General features: G+C 47.1%; 1 protein-coding gene across 1 annotated transcript in view; it reads right to left on the reverse strand.

The window, feature by feature from the left end:
• Positions 1 to 272: 272 nt before the first annotated feature.
• Positions 273 to 13875, reverse strand: part of RNF187 (ring finger protein 187) — a 31029-nt gene continuing 17426 nt past the window's right edge. Inside the window, exons 2-5 of the mRNA XM_077138003.1 lie at positions 9348 to 9854; positions 6857 to 6949; positions 4974 to 5195; positions 273 to 4161 (exon numbers count right to left, since the gene is read on the reverse strand). Of these exons, the coding sequence (XP_076994118.1) occupies positions 4159 to 4161; positions 4974 to 5195; positions 6857 to 6949; positions 9348 to 9854 (825 nt within the window). The 3' untranslated portion in view covers positions 273 to 4158. The remainder of the gene's footprint in view (positions 4162 to 4973; positions 5196 to 6856; positions 6950 to 9347; positions 9855 to 13875) is intronic.

Genomic DNA, 13875 nt, shown 5'->3' on the forward strand with positions numbered 1-13875 from the left:
CAGGGCCCAAGTCCCAGAGGTCATAGCACTGCGGGTATTGAGAAGCAGTAAGGAAGGGAGAGAATCAGGACTGTGCAGTCTTTTTAGGGGTTAAAATACAGGAGATGAGGGCTACCCTGAGTCTCCTGGGACACCTGGCATGAACAGGGAAGAGGCTATCAGGGGATCTGTCCTGCTAAGTTTGAAAGAGTAGGATTAGAAGGGAGGAGTGTCTACATACCAGCCATAATGGAAACTGTCTCTCATTTCTTTTCAAGGACTCTTAAAGGAGCTATTGCTACTACATTTTATTAGGTAGAACAGCACAGCCAGCTAGTAAATAGCAGATGTGGAATGCAGACTTGGCCTCCTGAATGTAAAATTGCTCTTTCCAATATCCAGGTCTGCCATGACGAAGTCTGTTTCAGTTTCCTAGGCTGCTCAATGGGAATTTATCTGCTCACAGTTTTGAGGCTAAGAGGATGTCCAAATCAAGGCATCATCAAGGCGATGCTTTCCCCCTGAAGACTGTGGCATTCAGGAAGGCTGCTGGCGATCCTTCATCCACAGATTGTCACATGAGGAGACACATGGTGGCATCTCTTGGTCTTCTCCAGGTCCACTGATGTTTAGCCTTTGGGCACTCCCTCTCGTAGCTTTCTCTCTCTGAATTTCGTTCTGCTTATGAGTGATCCCAATAATAAGAGTAAGACCCATTCTGATTGAGGAGGGTCACACATTAACTGAAGTAACCTCATCAAAAGGTCCTACTTACAGTGGGTTCACAGCCACAAGAATGGATTAAAAGTTTAAGAACATTTTTTCTAGGGTACATACAGCTCCAAACCACCACACAGTCAAAGACCATCAGCGCTGGAAGGTTATACAATTGAGGAAAAGGCCCCATACCACCCTTCACATTTAAAACAGACAGGTAAGCAGTCACCCTCATGTGTTCCTTTCCACACCCACAGCATTCACAACTGTGGGACAGGGGAAGGTGCTCAGGGCTCTTCTCATGCTCACACTAATTTTAGGAACTGGGATGATTTGGCCAAGGTCATATTGCTGGGTCCAAAACCAGATCTAGGTGCTGAATTTGTCACTTTTTCCAATATTCAACGAGGCAGCTTTTTCCATCTTCCATATCAACATTCTTTACACAGTTTATGTTTATCAAGAGACATGGGACCAGGTGGGAGCAACACAGTCCTATGCATGGTTATTTCTACCCAACACGTGGTCTACCTAACTCTACAAAGTTTATATACCACTGGAAAGAAAAGCAAATAAACAAGGGGTGGCTCCTCTGCATAGATCTGCACCCTCAGGACCCCTCAGGACTTGCTGTGGTTCTTCCCCTCTGTCAGCAACTCCCCACTTTTCCTCACCCCCCAATACCTACGGGTTATGTAATATCCACCTTTTTAGGAGTGATGTGGCTTCCCTAACTCCCCATTCATTCTGCCACCATATGTCTCTGCGATAGGCCAAATGAAGTGATAAGGAATAGAGAGGCATTTTAGCAAGGCATCTCTCTCTCCTTCCCTCCCTCCCCAAACCAGACTGTTGAGAAGGATGAAGGTGGACAAGCTGTGTCCTCCATCGTGAGAAATGCATTTAAGATGGAAAGAGGAGCCCCGGGAGGCTTCTCTGATTTCTTAGGGAGAAAGTGGGAGATGGTGTAGCTAAGAGCACTGAAAGAGACATTAAAGGAAACGACCATCTAACCGAAGTCCGCTTCATGCAGGACCTTCCTAAGGACCCTCACAGGGGCACATAGCAGGAGGCGCACAAGGGAGGCACGACAAGGCAAAGTGGCTGAAGTGAACTCCACTTTATTGGCCACCACCTGGACCAGCCTGTGTGCCAGGCACCCAGGGTAAGTAACATCATGCCCCTCAAGCTCACGAGTTCAATGCCACAATCACCGGGGCTGAGAACACCGCACTTAACGGTGTTCCCCATCCACAGAAGCTTATCTGTTACCAAACCACCAGAGAACACAAACCTCTTTGCCATGAGCTGCGCTTAGAGTCGTGTCCCCAACGGTCCGCTCTGTAACTTCCTATTTGCTCCTGGATGTCTGCTTGGCCCTGTGCGTGCCCCACCACTCACCTCACACACACACAAACACACACACGCAAGTCCAGTCTCACCTTCACGTTCACTGCACACCTTCCGCACCAAGTACGTTTCACCAGGACTCACGTCTCACAGTCTTTCTTACCGACTGCAGCGTTACATATTCAACCCGCAGCAGTGGAATCAGGCTCTACTGGAAAATCACCATTAACCATCATCACCTAAACCATTCTCACTTTCATGATAGTTCCTGTTACAGCTCAGCTTAGAGTGTTCACAATGACACAGAAACACACGTCTTGGAAATTCTCATACCCACCCACATTGAGCCACGGTGGTGTGAATGTCCTCAGTCAGACTCTTGAAACCACCACAACCGAGTCTCAGCACTGCCAGAGCAAGGAAGGCGTCAGTGTCGCCCGCTTCCCGTGGAACTGGGCATGCGAGGAAGTCCTTGTACCTCATGATGATAACAGTCACCTATTACAAATGAGCACGCTGGGGTCTCCCAATGCTGAGAGCGGTATTGTGTCCTACAGCAAGGCTGGAATTCAAACACTCAACCTAAACGATCCTAAGTGTTGTCTGCATCAACATTCTCAGACCTCTCATTTGTGTCTACACTGCGCTGCATTTTCATCTCATCTATACACAAGGTGCCACAGGCAAGTGCACTACATCTAAGTCACAAATTTTGATAAATTAATACATCAGAAGAAATACAAAGCAATGAAGGTAAAAGATGCAGTGAGATGAAATGCCTCGGGGAGGCCTGAAGGCGCCTTTAGCCTCTCAGAGCTATCATGGTCTAGAGACTGATGGCATTTCCCCAGGACCAGCATTCAGACTTCCAGCCAAAGCACAGCTCCTCTTGGCTCATGAAAATCCTCTGTTCACCACTGAGGTGGGACAGGGCTCACTCTGGCTCATAGAGTGTACAGAAGATAACTTTACAGAAGGTTCCAGAGAAGCCAACAGCAGCCTGGGACAGACAATGAAGCTGAAGAATGAAAAGTACAAGTCAAGCAGGAATGACATGGGAGGTAGAGAAGAGGAAAGAGGTACATGACAAAGAGCACTGGAAGCTGCACCATTCCCCACTAGCAGAACCAAAGAGATGGAGCCCTCTTTTAAGAGTGGTCAAAAATACTATGATTTACCAAAAAGTGGGGTTCCACTCACAAAAAGATAAATATGAGGCACAGCCCTGGCAGAAGCTTCCAAAGAAACCAGAGCTTCCTGCTGACACCTCAAGGTGAATCCAAGTCACGCTGTGACCACATGAAAAACTCAGGAGACACTTCTGTGGACTCTGTGCTGTAGATGATCATGTGGGATTAAAGTATATGCTGTTGGGGGGACTGTGAGCCAGGGTGGCAGTGGAGGGGAGACCAGATCTTATCTGCTGATGTTACAAAACTGGAGACTCCAAGCAAGGACCCATTATCCAAGTAGTAGCTGTGATGCTTGTCCTTTCCCACCCAGTCATTATGAAGCCATGTTTACACTTCCTTTTCCTTAACTGATGTGCCTGATGCATCTGCCAAGTGGTCCCTGGGCTTGGGGTATGAATAATGCAGTGGAACAATCCTGTCTTGAGAACCACGTAAAATGCACAGAATTTGGTGCCCTTGCCATCAGAGAGAAATGTCCCAAAGCCCAGCAATCTAGACCATCTAGTGGGTAGGCAGTCACCATGAGTGACTGAGACTCCAGGCAAATTTCTGAGGAAAGCTTTTGCAGCAACAAGAGTTACATGAGGAGATGGAGTACACTGGGTTAGTTTCCCCTGTTACAAGCCTCTACTATAAAAATGTTTCTAGCTTAAAAAATAGTAACACCTCAAAGTAAAGGGAAAATGTACACTTTGTTGAAATATACTATCTTGAGCAACCCGGGGGAGGGGCATCTATAGATACCTTCCCCCAATCTACAAGTTAATGGTTCAGACTGACAAGAGACTTTGGGTGAAGAACGCTGGGAGGTCAGAAGGAGCTTCGAGGAAGGGCAGATGTAGACCTGCGAGCTGGGGTGTAGGATATACTTTCTTGAACCTCACGTTTCAGCGAGGCTTCCCCTGCTGGGCCAGCTCCATCACTGCACAGAAGACAAAAGAGAGATAAGCATTCTCAGAAATTTCTAGCACCAGCCACGTTTTGTCTATAAACCCCAGAACCCAAGAGATGTTATACCTCCCCCACACTGCCGCCCCAAGTGTCTTCCAGAGACCCAAGTTCATAACCCATGACAGCCTGAGTGACTGAACTGCTCAGAGATGACTGATCAGTATTGCTAAGAGGTAAAAAGACAACCTCAGACAGGAAAAGGACATCTCAGACAAGGAGTTGCCAATTCCAGAATAATAGATGGTGATGAAAAATGTAGAGTCACTGGGTCCTAGGTCTTGTGTTTTAGGCAAGGAATTGGGTGAGGATGTGATGAGAACATTTAGGATGAGAGCCAGATGGGCACGGAAACTGGCAAATCAAGGATGGTAACCAATGAAACCCTAAGGCAGAACTCCTGGGGGCCAGTCATGACTGCTCCTTGAATCTCAAAACCATGAATCCCATGTTCAAAGCCCCAGTGTAAGGAGTCAAGGTCCTGTGAAGCTTCAGCATTAGGGGAATGAGTCTCCCCTTTCATCCAACTTCCCTTCCCACTTGAAGGCTTGGGATACCGTGTACTCTCCTTAGAATAAAATTAGAAGTAATGCAGTATCTTCTAAGCCTTTTCTTTTGATAAGTCACCCTGTTAACATGCTCATCTGCTGCTTCTTATCTCTATGCTCTCACATGACCATCTATGAGATTAGGTATTTCTTGAGAACACAAGGAAGCCTCTTATTTCTTCTCAACTGCCACCCTCCTGAGATGAGGGTGCTCAGTAAATGCCCAAGCAGCACGGACCTGCAGCAGCATGCTGAGACCCAGGTTGCGGTGCTTCTTCTCCAACTCCGAGACTGCCTGCAGCAGGGATTTGAACCTCTCTGTCGGATCAGCATCTTCATTCTCCGGGGCCTCCTCCTCTTTCTCGGCCTCCTGTAGAAAATGCTCTTCCTCCTCGGCGAAAAAAGCACGCAGCTTCTTATAGTCAGCCAGAGCCTTCTTTCTCCGATCCATCACGTGCCCCTGTGGGACAGGCAGGTAGGAAAGGACAGCTTTGTCTCCAGGTCTCCCCATGGGTGCCCCAGTGGGCACCTACATATACACTCCCAACACCCTGCAGCGTTGGCATGGAATCATGCCCTTGGCATGATTTTCCACTACTGGAACCCTGAGCTCTACTGGATCAGACACATTTTTTGCTGTAAAGTACTTGGGTTTATTTGACGACACTGTCTTCCACCTCCTGACTATGAGGATAAAGATAAATATTCCTTGAGCCTGGGTCTCAAGCCTCTTTGGCAGATGAAACTGCCAGGTCAAAACACATTCCCAACTTTCCAGTAACTTTCCTTCCACACTTATCCTGAACCCCAAGGGTCAAAAATCATGCTGGCATTCAACTAAAACAGTGTGATCTTCCATTCAACCTTCTGCCCATTTGTCAACTGGTACCTAATAAAAAATAAAATAAAAAACAAAAGGATGGTGTGCTGACACTCTTTGAATTTACTCAGGTTTTCACTGATCTCTTCAACCTCACCTAGGTTACAGTAATGACAATAGCTAATACTAAGAGGCCAAGTCTTTTGTTGTCATCAAGAAAACAAATGACATTAGGATTCCCAGCCAGGTTCCTTGGTTCAGTTTCTTCTTGGGTCCCTTCTGATACTGTGTGTTACACCACAATGCGGTAGACTACAAATCCACGCCTTTGAGTTTAGAAAGCTTCTCTCATCTGAAATTTTCTTTCTAATGCAAACCCCCAAAAAAGGTTATACTAAAAGCCCCTAACAGCTAAAATTTGTGGGCAGAGTAGCTTGGGGAGACACAGGGTCACTAAAAAAGCAGCTGACACCACTGTTTTTAGCAGAAGGCATCTCAGAGCAGCCCTCCGAGGGGAACGTGTGTACCACGGGTCTGACTGCATCCTGTATCTGATTCAGTGTCCTGCATGACTGTGAGAGAGGCAAGCACTTCAGGCCGCCGTGAAGTGGGGGCAAAGGCTTGGGCTAGAACTAGAGATGGGGGAGGGGGCTGCCATGCACGATGCGAATAGTGTTGTGACCTCAATCATGCAGAGCCCCCAATCAGAGCTTCCATATTTTAGAAAAGGGGGTAGAGGAGTTATGAAACCCTGTTAGACTGGTACAAATTTTACTGTATATAAGGAAAAAGTAATAAATGAAAGCTTAAGCTCACTTGCAGTTTGTCAGTGAGTAATCTAAAATAATCAGAGTGTAGTATAAACATTAGGGTATAGTGGTGGGCAGCACAGGAAAGCAACGCTTATGGGGGGCTTCCAGCACAGTCACTGACCATGCTTGGAAATAACTGTGCTGCTTTCAGATTAAAATTAAGAGCATTATAAGGAGTTATTTGTAAAAAAGAAGAAGTTGGATTCAGCAAAACACCACCGACCCATAAAACACGGGGAGAAAAACAGACTCGCTACTAGCTAAATTCTATGTATGAAATACCCATAAAAAAGCCCTAGAATAATACCCTGGAGTTCATGAAAAACACTTCCAAAACCCACCTCCCTACACTCAGCCAAGTAGCTACACATCAGTTTAGTCGGCCTGGTTTGCTAATCCACACTCCTTTCATTAGAGGCAAACACAGCAGAGGTCATGGATGTTCCCTATTTCCCTGGCCCTGAGCTTGCAGAACAGCCAGTCACTTGCCTTCCACACAGCAGCCGCCGACTCCGCCTGGCCGTGCAGGTCCCGGGCGTCGTTCAGGTCTTTTCTCATGACCTCAACCGAACCCTTGTTCTCCTAGGGGAGAGAGGCATGGTGGGGGGCAAGGCTTAGGGACGGATTTTCCCAGAAATAGCACCCAACCGAATATGTCACTGAGAAGTCAGGAATTGACAAATGATTATGATTACTGAATCTCTATATAGCTCATATCGATTTATTTTTACTTTCCAGTATATTAGAATAGACAGAGGGAAATACCTGAAATTACTGAACTGTAGCTCAGCTGATTTGATCTCTAATAATGACAGTATAACTATAAAACCTTTATCTTGTGATTGTAAAAACCTTGTGACTATCCCCATTTATACCCCTTAATCCTGTTTTCCATCTTTGGAGTCTTATGATCACAGAATTCAGCCCCTAATGTTTATGAAAGAAAGGCCTTGAGTCAATCCAGCACTAACCTACCCCAATTCCTAAACTGTCTTGTCAGATGAAATGGGATCTAACCAAAATGGGCCCGCCTGACATGCACAGCAGCTTAGTATCATAATACTGAAAATCAAGCCCTTGTCATATTAAGGCTGCAATTTTTCTTACACACGTTCTGTGACTAAGCATGTAACCAGTCTGGGCGTGTGCCATCATTAGATCACCTCTACATCACCAAGAGCCATTGTGCTCATTACCCTAAAACCTGCCCATCTTTTGATACTATTCAACTATCAGAGTTACTGGAGTTCAGAGAGACAGATATTTAGGTCAAAAGGCCATCTGATCTACTGCTTCATGCCGAGCCATAAACTCTTTGAAACTGGTCATTTGAGCACACTGGGCAGAGAATTCATGGCTTTTGATCTGTATGAAAACAAAAAGGGCTCCTGCAGGTAAAGTGGTTCCTATTTTAAAAGGTTTTTCACAAATGACCCCTAAAAAACTGTGTCTAGAACAAAACCTAATGGAAAAACTTCTCACTAAGAAATCAACGGGGTAAGTGAAAGAGCTTGCACTGAAAGGATCACATGTAATAAGCACACACTTCCCCTTTGTTAGAAGGGATTCTGACTGGGAGGGACACCAGAGTCAATATGGTTTTCTAAGATTTTCCAAATTCTAAGCATTCCTTTGAACTTTGAGTACAGTTTACAGGAAAGGACTGTCCAGCCTCCCCTCTCCCGGGCCTGATTTGCAGCAGGAATTTACCCTGGGCGGGGCTGGAGGAGCCCCAACTAGAGAAGGGGAAAACTGGGTTCCAGCATTCCACCTAGGGTGTGCGGGGCTGTCTCAGCCATCTCCAGCCTGACCTTGGCTCGAAAACTTGATCCTCAGGCCTCCACTTCCCCATCCATTAACCGAGTGATGATCCTAGAACCAACCTCTTGTGTTATGGTGAGGCACAGAGGCCACATTCCTGCAAAGCGCTGGCAGCAGTACCTGACACAAGGCATGGACGCAAAAAAAAAAAAAAAATAAGCTTGCCTTCCACTTTCCCCCTGGAGCACAGGCACCTGAACTGAATTGCTTTTGTACCCTCAGGGGTCTGGCTCACCCTCTGTCTTAAATCTTTCCCTGTCCCTGCAGGTCGCGGTTCCCTGCACAGAGGTTCTACCGCCGGCCAGGTGCCACGTACACTGGCATGCGAAAAAGAGGGGACCCCATCCGAGAACCCAACCAGAGGGCGGTGGAGCCCGGCAAGTGGCCAGGCGCGGGCAGGCCGCGGAGCTGGGGACCCAGCTGGGCGGGTGGGGAGCACTCATTAACCAACGAAAAGGCTGAAATCCTCCCCAGCACAGAGTAAATCCCCGAGCTTTGCACACACAAATCCCAGGAGAGCTGGGCAGGGGAGGCCTTGGCGGAAGTGTCGTCACACCCACCAAAGGGCAGAGTCTCGAGACCCCCAAGGACTGACGGGGGGTCGGGGGGTGGGGGGGGTGGGGGTGGGGGGGTTCAGATGCATGGGGGCGGGGGCGGGGGCAACGAGGAGGGGCCCGCATGGGGAGGTGCTGGGGCCCCGGGCAAGGCCGCCCTCAGGAAGGGGGTCAGGGGATGACGGGTCTCCTTAGAGGGCGGGCGGTTGATGGAGGAGGGTCGCGGCTGGGGAGAAAGGGAGAGGGGCAGGCACAGACAAGGGTTGCGGACTCGGGGGAGCGGGGAGGACGCGAGCGACGGAAGACCCGTGGGGGCGAGAACAGAATGAAGGACGCGGGCGGGGGCTTGGGCGCCGGAGACCTGTGAGGGCGGGACGGAGGGAGAGCGACCAGGAGATCGCTGCAGGCGGGCGGTGGGGCAGGGGCAGGCCACGGGGCGAGGGCCGCAGACCCGAGGGGCTGGCCAGGCCTGAGACCCTCTGGGGACGAGGTTATAGGGCCGGGGCCGCAAGCAGGGGCTGGGGCGGGGCGGCGACTCGGGAGCGCCGCGGACCCGGGGTTGGGAGCCGACTCTGCCCAGCGGGCAGGGCCGCGGACCGGCGCACCTTGCCGCGCAGGGCCCTCCTCCAGCGGGGCGTCCACTCGGGCTGCTCCGGCTCGGCGGCCATGCGGCAGGCCTTGCAGAGCGGGGCCTCGTCGGCCCGGCACAGCAGCTGCAGCGCGGCCTGGCTGGCCTGGGCGTCGCGCGCCGGCCCCGCGGCGGCCACCTCGAGCGCGAGCAGGCGGTGGCTGAGCGCCGGGCGGTTGGGCTCCACCGCGCGCTGCCAGGAGTCGTCGGCGCACTCGGGGCACGGGAAGGGCCCGTCCTCATCGGCCCAGAACTGCACCACGCACGCCCGGCAGAAGCGGTGGCCGCAGTCGGCCCGCACCGGGTCCCGGAACTCGCGCTGGCAGATGGCGCAGGCGGCCGCCTCGGGGGCTGCGAAGTCCTCCAGGTCTGCGGGCACCGGGCCCTCGAGGAGGGCGGACAGCGCGGGAGAAAGAGAAGGGCCGGCGGCTGCTCGGGCCGGTGGCCGCCGCGGGGTGCGTGCCGAGGGCGGGAGCGCCGGGCCCTGGCAGCTCAGCGCGCGTCATCGCCGGGCCTGCCAGGCGGGGCGGACCCGGGCCGCCCCCTCCTGCTCTGTTGTGAGTGTGGTCCGTAGTAACCCCGTGAGTGGGTCGTGCACAGCAAAGAGAAAGCGGTTTCAGTATTATCTGAGAGTCCAGTTAGGAAGTGTTTTTGAAAGCTGCCAGGACCCGAGCTGCGAGTCCTCTGTGACGCTCCGCCCACGAGGGGTGGGGGCTGGGAAACTGCTGCGCCGACCTTCTCTGGGGGTCCCCTCCTGGCGAGGACCGTCCCTGGGGGTACCCGCCGTGCAAAGACCCTCTCTGCCCGGACTCTACCCGGGACACCCTCCCTACAGGAGCCTTCCCTACACGGACCCTCCTTGGGGAGGACCCTCCCTACGGGAAACTTCCCAGCGCGGACGCCCCTTGCAGGAGCCTTCCCGATGGGGACCCTCCCAGCAGCGTCCGCTCTGTACCCGGGGAGCTCTGTCTGTCCCCACTGTCATCCCGGGCGATCCCCTGGCTCGTGGGAATCTAGGAGAGGTCAAGGTGCCCTCTCCTGATAACAGAGGAGGTGCGCGTTGATTCTGCGGAGGGGAATGTCAGATGAGGCAAAGAACTAGTGTAATCAAGCCCCAGGAAATCTGTGGCATTTCTGGGGGCGGGGGGAAGTGGAGAGTATCTTGGGGGGGACAATCCGCTTTTTTATTTGAAAAATAAACAAGCACTTGGTTAAGAAAAATTATGTATTTTAACACTATATAACTTTTAATTTACATATTCAAAATGAATTGAATTTGTATTTCATAAATGCAACATCTTCTGAGGTTTTGTTTTACTAAGTTTTCGGTTTTTTGTTTTAAATTTTAAAAATTTGCTGTAGACCTGCAATCAATCAATTGTAGCTGAAAGTATAAACAGGCAGCTGAGCTTAGTTCTGTATTGATCCTTAAAAGGAGAAAGAGCTTCAGACAGTCGTGGGTGGGGGGAAGCCTACCTAATCTTTTAAGTAAAATAGGAGGGGGTGGGGTAAAGTAAGAAAGAAACTGAACAGACTCCATAACGGATTAATTATGTGGGTGGGAAAAAAGACAGTCAGGAACATAAGTGAAGGCAAACAACCAAAGTAGGAAAACTTAGACCACAAATATATAAGGAACTCATAAAATTTGGAAAAGAAGAGTACAGTAGAAAAATAACTGCCTCCGTGGGATTAGTCAATTCATAGGGCAAAATGCAAATGACTGAGAAAAAATGTACATTCTGGCCAGTTTTTAAGAAATTAGGAAATAAAATGAAACATTGTTTCACTATCAAGTTAGCAGGCAAATAAGTAAATTAAAAAGAACAAGAACAAAACGATACCACCTGATTTTCCAGATGCAGTGAAACAGGCTTTGCTGATAGGTAAATTATTACGACTCTCTGAGAAGCAATTTAGCTATATATATTAAGGACTTGCAGATTTTTCATAACCTTTGGAATTCCTTTCCTCAAATATGTTCTATAAAAATAACCCACAATTGAGATAAATTCTTTTTTTAGGGAGAGGGAAGAATGTCATTTTTTCATTATTGACAATGGTTAATGACTCAGGGAATTGCTGTATTCATCAGTTTAAAAACGTATTTATGAGAGACTTGGAAATGCGAAATGGCAAACATTTTTGGTTAACATTCCCTCTTCTTTTTAGTTAACATCCCCAATTCCCAAGACGAGATTGCAAGGCTTTCTCCATCCAGCCTCCCTCTCCCATCCATGCCTCTTCTCTTCACTCTCCAGAACAAGAGAAATTCAGCCTGGGACCACTGCAGTACAGGGGTTGGGTGGAATGTGGGCAAAGAAGACATGTGCTCTGTCCCTCATCTTTTTTTCTCATTAAAAAGATTTTAATTACAGGAAATTATAATCCCACGTTTAACTTGTATATTTTATGTGATTTTATTATATGTATTTTACTGCATTTTGGGATCCCCTTTCTAAGGTTCTATTCTTTAAACTAGGATTACAGAAAGGAGTGGTAAAAAAGATGCAAACTATATATGTCTGAAAGAAAAGATCAAAGTAAGTCCTGAAACCTAGCCCAGCCTCTCCAGAACATCAGATAGTTCCATCTCCCTACCCCATATTGGTGGCAGACCCTTCCGATATCAAAAATTTAGAATTGCCATAGCCCAGATAACCCCAAAGAGAGGCATGGAAAGATCAAAGGTGACGGTGGAATTATGCATAGAGATAAGACTTAACAAAGGAATATGAATGCTGAAACATTAAATTGATATCTCTTTTAGTCTCCAGTATTTTAGAGCAGCTAGAAGTAAAAACCTAAACTTGTAACCCATGTCAAAGTCTGAAATATGTTCTACCACTAATTGTGGTGCTGTGCTTTGAAATGTATAGCTTTTTTGTATATATGTTATTGTTCACAAAAAAAAAGAAGGAAAAAAGTCAATTGTGATGATAAAAATGTATTTAAGCCCTCTAGTCTCCTATATTTTGGAGCAGCTAGAAGGAAAAATATGAGAGGATTGGATGGTAGCCCATGACAATCTCTGGGATGTGTCCTGTAACCACTTTTTGAAGAGTGCTTTGAAAACTATTGCTTTTTAATATCTTTGTTTTGTATATATGTTATACTATACAATAAAAAAAAGTTTATGGTTTTTGTTGAGAGGTGTGCTTCAAATTAGTGGAAAATTCTGGGTAATATTTGTTTAGTGACCAAAAGTAAAGTAAGCTACTTAAAATTTTTTTTTCTGGAGTGATGCAAATGTTTTTAAAAATGATCATGGTGATGAATATTCAACTATGTGATAATATTGCGAGCCATCAATCACATACCATGTATGGACTATTTGTATGTTCAGAATGTTTTTACGTTGTTTTATCAATAAAAATATTTTAAAAAAAGAAAACATAAAAAAACGAAGATGCTTAGATTAAGAAGTTATGACACAGGAAATTTCAGGTCTGCAACATGGAAGAGGAATCTAAAATAGTTCATTTCCATTGCTCCTCAGAAGCAAAAAGAGCAACAAGGAATATACCTTAGTTGGAGGGAAACTTGAAGTCACGGTGACATTACTCTGGTTCTTCCCAAGTTCAAACAGACGTCTTTGGGATGGGCCAGCCCAGTCTCCCTGTTTTACAAAATAGTAGGCTAGAGGTCACACATCAGGTTAATGCCTGCACAAAACTGCTAAACGGCACTCAATAAAGAATTGTCCTATTTCCTTCTGTATATTTCTGCTTAAAAAATTATTGTCTCGCAGTATTTAAGAAAAAAAACTCAGAACCGGAATATGGGTAACTGGACCAACAGATGAAGTACTGAAAGAAAACAGGGAAGTAGCAAGTACAAAATTGCAATGAGAGTATTGCCTAAGGGAATAATTTTTCAGAATTTTCTAGGTTTTCAGAATAACGCACTAGAAAAATTATGCATATTTAAAGTTATAAATTTCACGCAAGTCCATTTTAGCTCCATCATATTTATCTTATACATAGTAGTTTCTTTTTGTTAGAATCTAAATATATTTAATTCAGTTTCCAATATGATTTCTTTTTTAACCCAAATATTAACAACATATAGTTTCCTATAACAATATATTATAGTTTCCAAATGCATGAAGAATTCCAAATACACATACATGTCGCTAAAATTTGTTTTTAACTTTTAACTTCACTGCCGTAGGGTGACAGAACATGATCCCTAAGGTAATGGTAGTTTGAAATTTAAGGAGCCCTTCTTTCTGACGCAGCAGATGGATTATTTTGGCAAAATGTTCCTTGTGTGCTCAAAAGGAAAATGAGTTCTCTACTGAGTACATCTCTAAGGGGTAAAGGTCATTAACTGTATCATTCAGCCCTTCAACATCTCTGCTTAGTTTTTGTCATGGTCAGGTTCGTGTGTCAACTTGGCCAGGTGATGGTACCTGTTTGTCTGGTTGGGCAAGTGCTGGCCTGTCTGTTGCTATGAGGACATTTCATACAATTAAATCATGATCACATCGGCTACATCCATAG

The sequence above is a fragment of the Tamandua tetradactyla genome, chromosome 20, assembly GCF_023851605.1.
Source record: "Tamandua tetradactyla isolate mTamTet1 chromosome 20, mTamTet1.pri, whole genome shotgun sequence".
NCBI lineage: Eukaryota > Metazoa > Chordata > Mammalia > Pilosa > Myrmecophagidae > Tamandua > Tamandua tetradactyla.